Genomic DNA, 17,314 nt, shown 5'->3' with positions numbered 1-17,314 from the left:
AGACGCCTCCCTTCTAGGTTGGGGAGCCCATCTGGAGGAGAATCCAGTACAAGGTAACTGGAGTCCTCAGGAGAGGCTTCTCTCATCCAATCTGAGAGGATTGAGAGCAGTTCGTCTCGCTCTCTACCACTTTGCTCCTCCTCTCCAGTGGAAAGGCAGTAAGAGTCCGCTCGGACAATACAACGGTAGTCGCTTACATCAGCAGACAGGGAGGCACAAGAGCTCAACCTCTCCTCAAGGAAGTTGGTCTAATTCTTGCCTGGGCAGAAACCAGTCTATCCCACCTTTCAGCTGTTCATATCAGAGGAAATCTCAACATTGTTGCAGATCGACTGAGTCGGGGTCTGCCAGTTCCAGGCGAAAGGTCATTGAACAGAGATGTTTTCACCCAGATCACTCTCCGGTGGGGTACTCCAGAGATCGACTTGATGGCGACCCGGTTAAACGCCAAGGTGGACAGATTCTGCTCCCTCTACAAGGAAGACAATCCTCTGGCGATAGATGCTCTGAGTTCAGGCTGGCTTATGTATTCCCTCCAATTTCCATGATACCAAGGGTATTGACGAAAATCAAGCAAGACCAGACCCCGGTCATTGCGATAATACCATTCTGGCCGAAGAGGTCTTGGTTCACACAGCTCATGAAGATGAGTCAGGGCACATATTGGAGACTTCCCCTAATGCAGGACCTAGTGTATCAGGACACAGGTCCCTGACTAGATCTGAGGAAACTCAATCTGACAGCCTGGAGATTGACAGGTCCCTACTAGAAGCTAGAGGGCTTTCTGCGGAGGTCTTGAGAACCATTTCACACTCCAGGGCGGAGTCTACAAACAAAGCTTACTCAAGGATATACAAGATCTTCCTTCAGTGGTGTGCTGATAAAGAGGTTGTACCCTCAGATCCTCCTCTTTCAGCTATTCTACAGTTTCTGCAGGACAGCCTGGACAAGGGTCTAACCCCGTCAACGCTCAGAGTTCATACCAGTGCGCTTTCTGCCTTTTTAGGCAGACCTTTAGCTCAAGACCCCCTACTCAGGAGGTTCCTCAAAGGAGCCGAAAGAAATAAAACCTAGAATCCTGAGACCTATCCCTGAATGGGATTTATCTGTGGTTCTGAAGGGGCTATCCTCTCTCCCCTTTAAGCCCTTGGAAAATGTGGACCTTAGATTTTTATTTTTGAAGGTCACATTTCTACTGGCTATAACTTCGGCCAAGAGGATTGGAGAACTTCAGGCCTTGGCAGCCGCTGAGCCTTATACCCTGTTCCTCCAGTTCTGTTGAGGTTTCTACCGACCTTTGTCCCCAAGGTACCATCATTTGGAACTACTAATCAGACCATCACCTTAACGGTTTTATGTCCCTCTCCCCAATCTCTGGAGGAATAAGCCCTCCATTCCTTGGACATTTCAAGAAATCCCAGAATCTACCTGAACAGAACTGCGGACTTCAGAAGATCCGAACACCTCCTGCTGTCCTTGTCGGGGAAAAAAAAAATCTTTGAGTAGATGGGTAAAAGAGGCAATCCTCTTTTCTAGCTCAGGGGTTGGCTCCTTGATCCTTCGTCACTGCCCACTCTACAAGGGCAGTATCTACTTTGTACGCAGGCGCTTTGAGGGAGTGGCATTTGGACGTACCATTCTCAGCGCCGCCCTCTCATATATATATATATATATATATATATATATATATATAAAAAAAAAAGAATGTGGGACCCTCCCAATTTGTCTGTTGTTCCTTGGTAGGTCCCCACTTGTGCTGCTGGTTAGGACATAAGGGAAGCGTTAATTTTAATGTAAATTAGTTTTCCCTTAGTCCTAACAGCAGCACACAAATTTCCCACCCTATTTTTGTTTTGTGTACCTGCTGATAAAGCACTGGTTGAAGGGCAGGCGTCCCTTTATAGGGGGTCGGGTTAATTGTGTAATTAGCTTGGTAGCAATTTTTAATTAGTTTCACAGGGGAGAACTCCCCACTTGTGCTGCTGTTAGGACTAGGGGGAAAACAAATTTACGTTAAAATTAACGCTCGTGTCATACCGCATAGCAAAAGTTTTGATCAGTGGGGGTCTAAGTGCTGAGACCCCTACCGATCACTAGCTTGAGGAGAGAAAAGTGCTTGCAGATCTTGCTCTCTTTCCACGTCTCCTGCAGCGAGGAGAGAGCGTGATATGTGATCAGTTCTCTGCATAGGCAGACTGACCATAGACCTTACAGGGAAATTTCCAGGTGGGCAGATGCCCCAGGGGGCCGCCTGAGCCCTCCTACTGACCGAGTACTTAATGATCTGACTCTTTCTGTGTTAAATAACACTGTAAGCATCAGGTACTTACGTACCTGGCAAGCGGCCGCAGGTGCCCTCCCAAATGTAATTGTACAAATCCTGCAGCAGGTCACAATGGCTCTCTGCCCCGCCATTCCCCCTTATAGGCCACAGGCCACTATATGAGGCAGTGTACAAACGATGCAGGGACGTAGGAGTGCACTGCAGATGGCGGCTTGGAATGGGATAGGTTTTTAATTTTCTTGGTATCTTGGGGGACACTATGCGGGTCATTAATCCAAAAATTACATTAATAAAAAAAAAAAAAAGGTACAGGCCATCAGGGGACAAAATCCAAGTCCTTACCAAATCCTAAACAAAATGCAGAGAAGGCAGCACTCCAGAAAAAAATCTAAGTTTTATTCACCCAGTGTCAGCTGGGGCAGTATATTGTGCTGCACTGTGGTATTTGGTTCTGCTGGGGCAGTATAATGTACTGCACTGTGGTATTTGGTTCTGCTGGGGTGGTATTTTGTGCTGGTATTGCCAACCCTGCTTACTTGCTTTGGCCCCATCTACTTCTGTTTTCCCACTTTCTGTCAATTTGGACCTGCTTGCAAAGCGGGGGCCACATTTAATTTTCTCCAGGGCCACTTTAAATTTCCAGTCCTCTCCTGCTTCTCTGTCCTCATTCTAGGGATCAGTGGGGATACTGAGTGCTCAGATCTCCAGCAATCAAAACTTTTTCTGTGTGTTTATGGCATATCAAAAGTTTTCTGAAAACTCTGTGCCCCTTTCAGAGGGTTACTACTTGTGCTTTATCTTTCTCTTTCACACAGGACTGTCTAAGGCAGGCATGTTTAAACTGCGGCCCTCCAGCTGTTGCAAAACTACAACTCCCAGCATGCCCTAAAAGCTGTAAGCTTCCCAGGCATGCTGGGAGTTGTAGTTTTGCAACAGCTGGAGGGCCGCAGTTTGGACATGCCTGGTCTAAGGGATTACAACCTCTTGAGCACAAAAGCCCTAAAATGCAGCAGACAAATAGTTAAGGCTGCAGCGCAGCCTGTAATTGTGGGAGGGGCATGCAGTACTTAGGCCGGCACTCACCTCCTCTCCAGCCTGACGTTCCAGCGGCGTGCAGTACAGTCCGGTCCTCAGCTGTGGCCTCCTCACTTCCGGGTCCGCCCCTCAGCTTCCTCCTGCTGCTTCTCCAGCGTTCGGCTCTCCTCAGCTCCCGGCGTCAAGGACACCACACGTGCAGTGCGCTCCGGTCCTCAGCTGTGGCCTCCTCACTTCCGGGTCCGCCCCTCAGCTTCCTCCTGCTGCTTCTCCAGCGTTCGGCTCTCCTCAGCTCCCGGCGTCAAGGACACCACACGTGCAGTGCGCTCCGGTCCTCAGCTGTGGCCTCCTCACTTCCAGGTCTGCCCCTCAGCTTCCTCCTGCTGCGTCTCCGGCGTCGGCCTTCTTTCGCTCCCGGCATCTCAAGGTATGTCTAGCGCAGCTCCTGCCTGCCACCTCACGCTGCCTGGGTGAATCGGCCGCCAGGGTCTCGCTTCTAGTGTTGTTCACGAATATTCGAGTTGCGGATTTTACTCGCGAATATCGGCACTTCGAGAATTCGCGAATATTTAGATTATCGCAAAAAATATTCGCATTTGCGAATAATCGATTTTTTGCGAAAATACTAGTTCATGCGAATTTTTATGCGAAAATTTGTATGCGAATTTTATGCGAATTTTCGCAATCAAGAGGATAATGCCTGGAGATCATGAATTCGCAAATTCTCGAATACATGGCGAATATTCGTCCAAAATATTCACAAAATCTCGCGAATTCGAATATTGCCCCTGCCGCTCATCACTACTCGCTTCCCGCGTCTGCCTGGTCTGAATGCCTGTCCCTTACCTTCCCTCATCTTTTCTGTCTGCCCCCCTCTGTCCACTGGGGCTTGGTCTTTTCTCTGCTTCCCTGGAGGTACTTGCGTGTTTCTGGGGCTATTGTCGCGCGTTCCCATAGTCTGGTGGGGCGCACAACAATAAACGCACGCTTGTTCTGAGGCTGCACCTGTTGGACGCCTGCGGCTTGCGCCTACAGAACACAACATGAATGCTCAGGTCCTAACCCATCGGGCCGTCCCCCAGCTGCAGCATGTGTTTCCTCCAGCCACTGCGGAGTCTTGTTCCATGCTCCGAGTATGTCGGCTTCCGCAGTCGCTAGTTCACGTCTCTGGGCCTCATCTCTGGTTGTCCTTTTTCTATCACACCACGGCCCTCGGTCTCTCCGAGTGTTCCGCATCACAGCATTCTCGCCTTATTTTCTGTTGTGGCTTATTCTTCCCGGGTCCCCGGGCTCTCTCCCTCGCGGTGTTCGTCCTGTCTCAAGCCTTGGATCGCCCAGGGTCGTCTCTTTTCCGGTTCGCCCGGTTCGCGTGTTTGTCTCCTGGATCGCCCAGGTCCCTTCCCTAGTTCGCCTGGGGTTCTTCTTTCTCCTGGATCGCCCAGGTCTCTTCCCTAGTTCGCCTGGGGTTCTTCTTTCTCCTGGATCGCCCAGGTTTCTACCCTGGTTCGCCTGGGGTTCTTTTTCTTTCTCCTGGATCGCCCAGGTCTCTACCCTAGTTCGCCCGGGGTTCCTCCTTCCTCCTGGATCGCCCAGCTCTGTTTTTCAGTTCTCGGTTACCTGGTCTCTCTGCTATTCACGGGTGTGGGTTGTCCATGCTTCTTGCTTCCAGTCGGCTGTCCCTTGTACCCCTGGGTCCTGTCTCAGGCTCTCCCATCTCCTGGGCCAGTCTGGTCGACTGCTCCTCTTCTGGCGTCTTACCTGTCTTCGCTTCCTTTGGGGGTTCGCCTCCCATCTCGCTTCCCAGCTGTCGCTCATCTGGTCCTCATATGCGTTATCTTCAGATCGCAGGTTCGGTCCGTTTTTTTCGGCTCGCGTCAGTCAAAGGTTTTAAAATCTTTCCTCAGGTAAGTTCAGGTCTTGTTCGGTCCCTCTGAGGACCGTATTTTTTGTTTGTTTTCCTCTTCTCGTCTGCAGGTCTGGATTTTTCTTTAGCTTACCGGTTCGGATTCAGATCTCCTTTTCCTTGGTCTTGGGCGTCTTCTGGTAAGTATTTTAAATAGTTTCGTTTCCCTCGCTTTTCACCTTCATTTTCGGCTGCTCCTTCGCGTCCGCAGCTTCGTTTTTCCTCTCATTTACATTCTTCCGCAGGTCGGTGACCCGGAGGCCGTGGATGCCCTCCTTTGATCCGAAGTGGAAAAGGGTTTCATCATCGGTCCCTTTCTCCACATTCCGTTTCATTCCTGGCGGATCAACCCCATCGGGCTGGTTGTGAAACAATCCTCCAATTAAAACGCCTCATCTACGACCCGTCAGCGCCTCATATGTCATCCATCCCAAGCCTGAATTCCCTTATCCCCTCTGAGGAGTATTCCATGCAATACTCGTCAGTTGAGGAAGCCTTTCAGCTCATTCTCCAGTCGGAGGTTGGGTCCTGGCTTGCCAAGATAGACAAAGCTGATGCCTTCAAGCTTCTCCCGGTCCACCCGCATCTTTGGAGGTACTATGGTATCAATTGGTCGGACAGGGTTATTTTGCCAACCGCTTAACGTTTGGGTCCAAGAGCAGCCCCTGGCTGTTCGACCAGTTTGCCAGGGCTCTCCATTGGATCCTGGTGCATCATGGAGGTCTTCCCATGGTAATTCATTACCTGGACGATTTCTTGCTCATTGAGAATCCTCATCCGGTCCCTTCAATTCCCGCTACACCTGCCACCAGGGTGATCTTCTGGGCATCACATTAGATTCTGTCAAGATGGAGGCCAGTCTGCCACCTGAAAAGTTGACCAGGATCCGCTCTGCCATCTCCCGGGCGGTCAGCGCTCTGTCCCTGACCAAGGCGGAAGCTTCAGTCCTTACTGGGTCTGCTGAATCACGCCTCGAGGATCATGCCCCAGGGCCGGTCTTTTCTGGCCAGCCTGTTGCATCTTCTTTCCACAGTTCGTGACCAGGATTCTGTTGTCCACCTCGACCGCCACGCCATCTCGGATCTTGCCATGTGGAACACCTTCCTTTCAGAATGGAACGGCATTCCCTCTTCGTTCCCCGTTGGGACTCGGCTTCCCCGATTATTTTCTCGGACGCAGCCGGTTCCATCGGCTTTGCCGCCATCTTCAGGTCCCACTGGCTGGTGGCCAGGTGGCCCCCGGAAATCCAAGCAGACCCAGCTGCCATGTCTTCTCCTTTCCTGGAATTATATCCCATCGTGGCTGCCGCCTTAGTCTGGGGCAGCTCCTGGTCCAACTTGCCAGTCTTGTTCGTCACGGACAACCAGTCCCTGGTCGTTATTATCAATTCCGGCAGGTCCAGATCTCTCCGGGTCATAGCTCTACTGCGGAAATTAGTGTGGATATCCTTCACCCACAACTTCCACGTCCGTTGTGCTCACATTCCAGGGGATTCCAATACTGCCGCTGACGCCATCTCCCGTTTCTGTTTTTCCACTTTCTTTCAGGAAATGCCCGAAGCAGATCATCCCGGTACGCAGGTTCCTCCACTAAGCTCATTCATCCTGGATTAGCATCCCTGGTGGTCCAGGCAGAGAGACTGGTCAAGGGTTCTCTTTCCCTCAGCACAGCCAGGAATTATTGTGCCGGCTTCACAGCTTTCAGCAAGTTTGCTCGAGAATTCCCAAGGGGTCAGCTGGAGGAAGCCTCATATGTCTTGGCGTTCATTGCATTTTTGCCACACTCGCCTCTCCTTGTCGCACAACACCATCAAGCTATATTTAGCAGGGCTCCAGCATTATCGCATGATCGCCAAGCCAGATGGGGGTTCCATACTTGCTTCACAAGCCGTCAAGGCAACACTCAGGGGTCTGCAGAAGAAGAGAAAGTGTCCGCGCACCCGTAGACTGCCGGTGTCGGGGGAATTGTTCAGAGCCCTATCCTCGGCCTTAGACGGCAGTCCTTTTGGGCCCTCTCTCAGCACGGTTCTGAAGGCGGCTATTTACCTCGGGTTCTACGGCTTCCTCAGGCCTGGTGAATTTACGTCGGGCTCCGGGCGTCATAGCTTCCTCCAGAAACGCCACCCAGTCTGGTCCACAGACCATTTTGTCCTCCATCTCCCGTCCTCCAAAACCACCAGTCTGGTCTTCCCACGGAGATTAAGTTCTTCCCTTCAGGTAACCGTTGGTGCCCGGTCAAGGTTCTGTAGCAATTATCGTACTGCTTCACGGTCTCTCCACCAGACTCCCCTCTTCTGCCTTGCGTGGGTCAGCCACTCACCACATCAAAATTCATGTCCCTCGTCCGGTCCCTGATGCAGGGGTTGGGTCACGACCCCAGTACCATTTCAGGTCATTCCTTCCGCGTTAGGGCTGCGTCGGCAGCATCCAAGCATCAGGTCCCCGCACATGTCATCCGCTGCATGGGGCGTTGGCGTTCGTCCTGTTTCGCCCGCTATACACCAAATCCCCAGGCAGAAATCTCTCAGGCCTTCCGTACACTGGCTTTGTGATATTCAATAAAACTATGTCACCTATTCAGAGTCTTTGGCCCCTTTTCTTGGCGTACCCGCGACCGTGGCTCCTGGCACACCCCAGCCTCTAGGTTCAGGGTTAAGGGTTTCCCCTTTCCCACTTCCACCATCCTAGCCCTGACCACAAATAGTTAAGGCTGCAGCGCAGCCTGTAATTGTGGGAGGGGCATGCAGTACTTAGGCCGGCACTCACCTCCTCTCCAGCCTGACGTTCCAGCGGCATGCCCCTCCCTCCCTCCCCTTTTCTCCACTCTCACCTTGGGTATGCCCCCTTTTCTTGGCGTACCCGCGACCGTGGCTCCTGGCACACCCCAGCCTCTAGGTTCAGGGTTAAGGGTTTCCCCTTTCCCACTTCCACCATCCTAGCCCTGACCACAAATAAAGGAATTAATGTTCCATTTTTGCAGCAATCTGCCACTGATTAGTCACTGTGCCTTCCATAGAGAGATCCCAGCTTCTGACGCAGGCTGCTGCAAATTCTTCAGGATTACAGAGACCATAATTTGGAAAAACTCTGCGTTATAGTGTAACGGCAGCAGGACAATGGAGCCAGAGGCAAATCCCATCCCACACATTTGCCAGACTTCTCACAGCATCACGCTGGGAAATAAGACCAGCGTGTCATGAGTTTGTTTCATGTAGCAACTCAAAGTAATGGCGTGTGGATTACAGGTTCATAAGACAGGGAACAGCAGTAGCCTCGAGACACTCCTGACTCCACAGACTACCCAATGACACAACTTTAGAGGTCTATTTAACTCGCCTCATATCCAGGAAGAAAAAGTAATGCAAATATAATAACATGATATATTATAAACATAGAATGTGTCGGCAGATAGGAACCATCTAGTCTGCCCAATAATACATTGCACTAGCACAAAAAAACAACCATTGATTTCATATCTCATCACACTGGGTTACAGAGAAAGATAAAACTAATGAGCAGAAGAAACGAGAAGACGAGTTGATCCAGAAGATTCAGAAGCTGGTACAGAAGAGGGATTTCCTTGTAGATGATGCAGAAGTGGAGCGGTTAAGGCAAGTTTCATATTCCTAACAATTATGTAAAAAACAGTATTTTTCCCTTGATACTGGGTTCCCCCACAGACCACAACTGATAACGGGGGGGATCTTAGTACCGGCACATCCTGTGATCAGCTTTTTGTCAGGGACCTAATAACGAGATTGTTCAACGCACATTTCCTTTAGGGCTCATGCACACAGCCACAGTGTTGGTCCTCATTAGAGCTGAGCGAATCTGCCTTTTGGCAGGTTCGGGGTTTAAGCGAATTGCGGAATGGATTCCATTTTTACGGAATCCATCACGTAATTTAATGCCGGCATGCCGCTTAATACAAGTGTATGGCCAGCTCAGAGGGTTCTGTTCTGCTGGCCATGCATTTGTATTATGCAGCATGCCGGCACTGAATTACGTTATGGATTCCATGAGAATGGAATCCATTACGTAATTTGCTTAAACCCCTAACCTGCCAAAAGGCAGATTCGCTCAGCTCTAATGAGGACAAACACCACGGCTCATCCGAACTGTGTATTTTGCGGATCGGATTCAGAGCAATTCATCTCAATGGGGCCACAAAAGAGGCGGACAGCACACGAGTAAGTCTGTTCTGATGCCCAGGGGTGCAACTAGCATTTCTGCTGCCTGAGGCGTAAACTGAAACGGCGCCCCAACCCGCAATGCCAATTTCCTAACCTAACCTCTTCCCTCCAGCCCTTCTGTTAAAGACATACTAGGAAAACTTTATATACAGAGCTACAAAACATACAGGGTAATACAGCGCCACATACTGTGCCCATTGTGCTTCCCAATACTATACTGCAGAAACAGATAATCCCCCTTCTGCTGCTTCCCTCTTGCCCATAGCTGGTGCTGCCTGAGGTAATCGCCTCACCTCGCCTCATTGGTGGTGCACCCCTGCTGCTGCCCAGCAAAAAAATAGAACATCTCCTATTCTTGTCCATTTTGCGGACAAGGATAGGACATTTCCAAAGGAATTTAAAAAAATGGCGGCAGGCTCTCGGACGGTATGCATGTTTTGTGGATCCACAATTTGCAGACTGCAAAAACGGACATGGTCGCGTGCAGGAGCCCTAAAAGACGACCTGCCACTGATACATCTGTTTTAGTAACGGCTTACATTCCCCATGTAATAAGAATTCTGGAGCATCTGTTCTTATGACTATGATGTAATAAAGGTCCAGAGGGGTGTTACACCCTGAAATCCAGTTGCCTATTTTGCAGTAAAACAATAAAATCAATAAAAGTACAAAATTTAATTCTAGGGCATTTTGAATTTAGTTTTTAAAAAAAAGTTATCTAAAAGGTTAGTTACCCTTTATGTTGCTTGCCTGGAAGCTGCCCAATAGAAGATATAATGAAGATATTAGTATGGTTTAGAGATCCCCCCTTTAGACTATGCACTTGATTACAGTGCTGTTGTGATATGGAATATTCATGTATAGATAGTCATAGATTGTGTATTGTTATCACAGAGAAAAAGAAGAAGACAAGGAAATTGCAGACTTCTTACGCATCAAATTGAAGCCGCTGGACAAAGTCACAAGACCAGCTGCCAGCAGTAAGTACTTCCTCCATACAGCTCCTGGCTATTCTACCCCATCCCAAATACCCAGGAGTCCCAGGTATCATGCACGGTCCTAGCATGCAACACACCTGTGATTCTTTCTGCCTATACAGGGAGTGCAGAATTATTAGGCAAGTTGTATTTTTGAGGATTAATTTTATTATTGAACAACAACCATGTTCTCAATGAACCCAAAAAACTCATTAATATCAAAGCTGAATATTTTTGGAAGTAGTTTTTAGTTTGTTTTTAGTTTTAGCTATTTTAGGGGGATATCTGTGTGTGCAGGTGACTATTACTGTACATAATTATTAGGCAACTTAACAAAAAACAAATATATACCCATTTCAATTATTTATTTTTACCAGTGAAACCAATATAACATCTCAACATTCACAAATATACATTTCTGACATTCAAAAACAAAACAAAAACAAATCAGTGACCAATATAGCCACCTTTCTTTGCAAGGACACTCAAAAGCCTGCCATCCATGGATTCTGTCAGTGTTTTGATCTGTTCACCATCAACATTGCGTGCAGCAGCAACCACAGCCTCCCAGACACTGTTCAGAGAGGTGTACTGTTTTCCCTCCTTGTAAATCTCACATTTGATGATGGACCACAGGTTCTCAATGGGGTTCAGATCAGGTGAACAAGGAGGCCATGTCATTAGATTTTCTTCTTTTATACCCTTTCTTGCCAGCCACGTTGTGGAGTACTTGGACGCGTGTGATGGAGCATTGTCCTGCATGAAAATCATGTTTTTCTTACCTTGCAGACTTCTTCCTGTACCACTGCTTGAAGAAGGTGTCTTCCAGAAACTGGCAGTAGGACTGGGAGTTGAGCTTGACTCCATCCTCAACCCAAAAAGGCCCCACAAGCTCATCTTTGATGATACCAGCCCAAACCAGTACTCCACCTCCACCTTGCTGGCGTCCGAGTCGGACTGGAGCTCTCTGCCCTTTACCAAGCCAGCCATCTGGCCCATCAAGACTCACTCTCATTTCATCAGTCCATAAAACCTTAGAAAAATCAGTCTTGAGATATTTCTTGGCCCAGTCTTGACGTTTCAGCTTGTGTGTCTTGTTCAGTGGTGGTCGTCTTTCAGCCTTTCTTACCTTGGCCATGTCTCTGAGTATTGCACACCTTGTGCTTTTGGGCACTCCAGTGATGTTGCAGCTCTGAAATATGGCCAAACTGGTGGCAAGTGGCATCTTGGCAGCTGCACGCTTGACTTTTCTCAGTTCATGGGCAGTTATTTTGCGCCTTGGTTTTTCCACACGCTTCTTGCGACCCTGTTGACTATTTTGAATGAAACGCTTGATTGTTCGATGATCACGCTTCAGAAGCTTTGCAATTTTAAGAGTGCTGCATCCCTCTGCAAGATATCTCACTATTTTTGACTTTTCTGAGCCTGTCAAGTCCTTCTTTTGACCCATTTTGCCAAAGGAAAGGAAGTTGCCTAATAATTATGCACACCTGATATAGGGTGTTGATGTCATTAGACCACACCCCTTCTCATTACAGAGATGCACATCACCTAATATGCTTAATTGGTAGTAGGCTTTCGAGCCTATACAGCTTGGAGTAAGACAACATGCATAAAGAGGATGATGTGGTCAAAATACTCATTTGCCTAATAATTCTGCACGTAGTGTACATGCTACATATATGTTGAAATTAGTTACATTGAGACACAAACAGTACATTAAAAGCGTCACACTGCATGGTTCCATACACTGGCAGCTAATATGGTGCTCAGAAAAATGATGCATGTCGTGCTGAGATAAATATAGGGCCCAGATAAACAATACTTGTAATCCCCAGGTAAGTCCAGTGACACAGCACTCAGGTAAATAGTGCATACAGTGCTGATATGCCACATATAATACATAGAAACATGCAACAAGCGTATACTGCTTGGATACTGCCCAGATAAATAACGCCATATAGTGCCCATTTCCGTATAACAGAAGCAGTTACAGTAATTGTAAGCTGTTTTGTGCCCTTCTTCCCATAAACAAAAAAATATTAAAATCACAGAAAAAACTAAGATAAAAACATCCTGCACGGTATGATATGTACAGTCCGGTCCATAAATATTGGGACATCGACACAATTCTAACATTTGGCTCTATACTCCACCACAATGGATTTGAAATGAAACAAACAAGATGTACTTTAACTGCAGACTGTCAGCTTTAATTTGAGGGTATTTACATCCAAATTGGTGTACGGTGTAGGAATTACAACATGTTTGCATATGTGCCTCCCACTTGTTAAGGAACCAAAAGTAATGGGACAGAATAATAATCATTAATCAGACTTTCACTTTTTAATACTTGGTTGCAAATCCTTTGCAGTCAATTACAGCCTGAAGTCTGGAACGCATAGACATCACCAGACGCTGGGTTTCATCCCTGGTGATGCTCTGCCAGGCCTCTACTGCAACTGTCTTCAGTTCCAGCTTGTTCTTGGGGCATTTTCCCTTCAGTTTTGTCTTCAGCAAGTGAAATGCATGCTCAATCGGATTCAGGTCAGGTGACTGACTTGGCCATTGCATAACATTCCACTTCTTTCCCTTAAAAAAAATCTTTGGTTGCTTTTGCAGTATGCTTTGAAACACCGTCCAATGAGTTCTGAAGCATTTGGCTGAATATGAGCAGATAATATTGCCCGAAACACTTCAGCAGTCACATTATCAATAAATACAAGAGATCCAGTTCCATTGGCAGCCATACATGCCCATGCCAAGACACTACCACCACCATGCTTCACTGATGAGGTGGTATGCTTAGGATCATGAGCAGTTCCTTTCCTTCTCCATACTCTTCTCTTTCCATCACTCTAGTACAAGTTGATCTTGGCCTCATCTGTCCATAGGATGTTGTTCCAGAGTTTGGCAAACTCTAATCTGGCCTTCCTGTTTTTGAGGCTCACCAATGGTTTACATCTTGTGGTGAACCCTCTGTATTCACTCTGGTGAAGTCTTCTCTTGATTGTTGGAGTGTTCTTGATCTGGCCAACTGTTGTGAAGGGTGTTTTCTTCACCAGGGAAAGAATTCTTCGGTCAACCACCACAGTTGTTTTCCGTGGTCTTCCGGGTCTTTTGGTGTTGCTGAGCTCACCGATGCGTTCCTTCTTCTTAAGGATGTTCCAAACAGTTGTTTTGGCCACGCCTAATGTTTTTGCTATCTCTCTGATGATGGGTTTGTTTTGTTTTCAGCCTAATGATAGCTTGCTTCACCGATATTGACAGCTCTTTGTTGCTGTCAACTCTCAAGATGAGATCCAGATTCCAAATGCAAATAGCACACTTGAAATGAACTCTGGACCTTTTATCTGCTCATTGTAATTGGGATAATGAGGGAATAACACACACCTGGCCATGGAACAGCTGAGAAGCCAATTGTCCCATTACTTTTGGTCTCTTAACAAGTGGGGGGCACATATGCAAACTGTTGTAATTGCTACACCGTTCACATGCTTTGGATGTAAATACCCTCAAATTAAAGCTGACAGTCTGCAGTTAAAGCACATCTTGTTTGTTTCATTTCAAATCCATTGTGGTGGTGTCCAGAGCCAAAAATGTTAGAATTGTGTTGATGTCCCAATATTTATGGACCTGAGTGTAAATGTGCGGATGTCCCTGGCCATATTATTGAAGAAAATCACAGAAATAAGATAATAATGCACTTAGTAAAGTAGATGCAAGTATTATATATGGACAAAGTCCTCACTCTGATATGATAAAATCTGAGACACTTTGCCAATATATTTTGATCAAAGCACATCTGTGCCCGCCTACCAAGCGCCAAGGTGGTCTCAGGTCAGACGGGTCCTACACTAAACCTACCTATTTATGCAGTATTTGCTTGAGGGAGTGGCACCTTCAAGTGTGAATGCGCTCCTATTTTATCTTGGGATCCAGTCCTGTTTTTCTCCCCTTGCCATAGACGTGATATTCTGAAGTTATAATGTCAACAGACCTCTTCAGAGCGGCTGGACACACAGAGAGATTCATTCTTACCTGTTCCCCACCGCTGCATTCTGGATGCATTGCTCCTTGGCCACTTCTGCATGACCTAAGTCTTTAGACATCATCATCATCCTGTTGATGGGCGTCAGGTAACCACTCCAGCCAATCACTGGCTGCGGCGGTGAGTTGTCACCTAAAGGGGTAAGTCACTGATTGGCTGCAGCGGTCACATGATGCCCGTCAACAGGATGTTGATTCCCAGAGACCTGCAGAGGCGAACATAAAGTTACGCAGCCGGAATCCAGTGGCGGAGACAAGCTAAGTATGAACCCCCACCATGGGTCCAGCCACTCTGAAGAGGTCTGTTAAAAAAAAGTTCAGTTTAACCCCTTTAATACTATGGACAGCAATTGTTAGGTAACTGAATTAGGCCAAAAATTTGCTTTTAACCACTTGTGATTTTATCCAAACAATGCCCATCCATAATCGGTACACAGTCCCACACAGCCAGAGGACTTCTATTTGTATTTCAAACAAAGTCTAACTGGGGGTCTCTTTTCAACATAACCTATATATTCTAGAGCAGAAAGGTAGGAACCGCTGTGCTATTGCCATGGGTTCAGATTGTTCCATTTGTCTATCTCTACTTCATCCTTATAAGGGCTCATAGACATACGTTTTTTTGGGCGGGTCGGATGTGGACCCCTTCACTTCAATGGGGCTGCAAAAAAAGATTCGGAAAGGCACTGTTCCCCAGCCACGCAAAAAATATAGAAAATGTCAGATTCTTCCCTTTTTACAGACAAGGATAGGACAGTTCTATAGAGGGCATGAGCCCTAAGGAATACAGTGGCATACTTACCATTTAGACACACCATTTCAATGACTAGGAAGACCCAACGCTGAACTCCTTCCGCTTCCTGAAATAAAACAGCATTTTCCTGCAGTCACCACTATGGGGGGACCATACTGAGAGATTTTTACAGCTTCCATTGCTTTTAATGGCAGCTGTGTTCATTTCTATGCACTAAGCTCCCCCTAGTGATGGCTGCCAGCAGCCAGTTTTATAATATATACAGTGGGGGAAAGCATGGGCTTTAGCACAGTATGGGGGAGATTTATCAATGTACTGATGCCAGCTGTCTGGTGTAAATACATTAAGAAAAAAGTGCCATACTTATGAAGTCAGGTACAGTGGGTAAAAGTTTGACTTTTTATTAAAAGATTTTACCATGAATAAAAAGGCCCTTACTAAGTTTTGCTATAGGGCCCTCTGATAACTGTGTAAGCCTCTTGTGTAAATGCATATAGGAGATAATATGGGTATATGTACATATGTTCAGCATCAATATATTCAAACATATTGTAATGATATATAATGGTTGTAAGATGCTCTGTCAATTCCATATCATTCTGTACTCATGACAATGTCCGTTTGATGCTGCAGGTACCACTCCCGAGAAGAAAACTGAACTACCGCCAACTAAACCTTCTTTAACAAAGACAGGGATGGCTATCCTCAAAGATTGCTGTGGTACCACCCAGTGCAGTGTCATGTAACACACAGCCTCAGTCCAGACATCTGAAGGCTCCTACAAGATGATGGGTTCCTTAACAGAGGATTCGATGCATCTAGAATCCTGCTACCAAGAACTGTCCGTGCTGTAGATATTACAGCAACGCATTTACCAATAGTGTACCAATAGTGAATTCCTCGCTGTCGCATGGATCACTCAATGAGCATGTTTAAGAGGAGCGTGTATGTATCAAGATACCTGCATATCTATGTATATAGGGTGGCCAGCAATCAGTACTGTTTTGTACCAGCCTGAGTGTTTACTTAGTAGAAATAGCAGTCTGTGTCCTGGTCTCCTGAGAAATTAACATGCAGTGTCAATCAAGACTGAGCCTATATGTCACCTGCAGCGCATCTTTTTTGCAATACTAAAAACTGCCATTGACCTTTTAGGAATGAAAAACCATGTTCCATACATAAAAATGACAACACTTAACAAAAACAAGCCGTCCTATTGAAGTGAATGGGACGACTTCTTGAACTTCTGCCTGCTCACCGCTGACATGTCAATGACGAGCAGGTAAACAAGAGAAGGTAGTGCTCGTGTGGCCCATGCCGTCTCTTCGTAAAGCTGATATTTTTTTTTGGGGGGGGGGGGGGGGGGTGCCGGACTCCCACCGACCTGGTATTGATAACCTATCCTGAGGATAGGTCATCAATATAAAAAAAATCCAGGAAAACCCCTTTAATCATCCAGAAGTTGTGTGGTCAAAGTGAAATTGTCCCTTTTGAAACAGAGTTGTAGTCCACATTTCTGACTAGTCTTTTCATTGTTGATTATTTTTTTTTTTTTATTGTCTTATTTTTCAGTTTTTTGTTGCAGCATTAGGGTCCATTCACACGTCCGTAGCACGTTTTGTGGATCCACGGATTAGGTTGAGAATGTCACCATTACCCAGAAAATTCAGTGCAGAGTCAGTTACTATATAACATGCAGTTACATGAAACAGATAACCTTAACTATTTTTATTTAAAGTATTTTTAAAAACTTCCTTTGCTCCGATTTTGAGAATATAATGCAACTATATTTTTAGCAATTATACGTGTAAAATAGACTCCAAACGATTTGTAGAATTTGTTAAAAGCATTTCCTTGGACATTGCAAAAACCACTGTTACGTGACGGCAGTAGAATTATTTATGTCTTAGGGTCTATTATACTGTGAAGTTCAGACTAAGTAAATAAATTATTTGTACCTTTGTGGATTTCAAAGTGGAATTATACGTTTGTAAAATTTAAACACTGTGGCATTTCATCTGCGAGACGTAGATGGCATCGATCAAAATGACACAGAACAAAGCCATTTGTATTCTCATACCAAGTAAAGGGGAAAAAATAAAAATCCCTTTGATTCCTG

At 46.5% G+C, this 17,314-nt stretch overlaps 1 protein-coding gene across 1 annotated transcript in view; it reads left to right on the top strand.

The window, feature by feature from the left end:
• Nucleotides 1-17,314, top strand: part of BMERB1 (bMERB domain containing 1) — a 197,712-nt gene extending 180,398 nt beyond the window's left edge. Inside the window, exons 4-6 of the mRNA XM_044303169.1 lie at nt 8,718-8,832; nt 10,309-10,394; nt 15,829-17,314. Coding sequence (XP_044159104.1) covers nt 8,718-8,832; nt 10,309-10,394; nt 15,829-15,941 — 314 coding nt within the window. The 3' untranslated portion in view covers nt 15,942-17,314. The remainder of the gene's footprint in view (nt 1-8,717; nt 8,833-10,308; nt 10,395-15,828) is intronic.

Source organism: Bufo gargarizans, chromosome 8, assembly GCF_014858855.1.
Source record: "Bufo gargarizans isolate SCDJY-AF-19 chromosome 8, ASM1485885v1, whole genome shotgun sequence".
Classification (NCBI taxonomy): Eukaryota; Metazoa; Chordata; class Amphibia; order Anura; family Bufonidae; genus Bufo; species Bufo gargarizans.
Note: the sequence above shows the minus strand (reverse complement) of the source record. Positions and strands in the feature narration are given on the sequence as shown.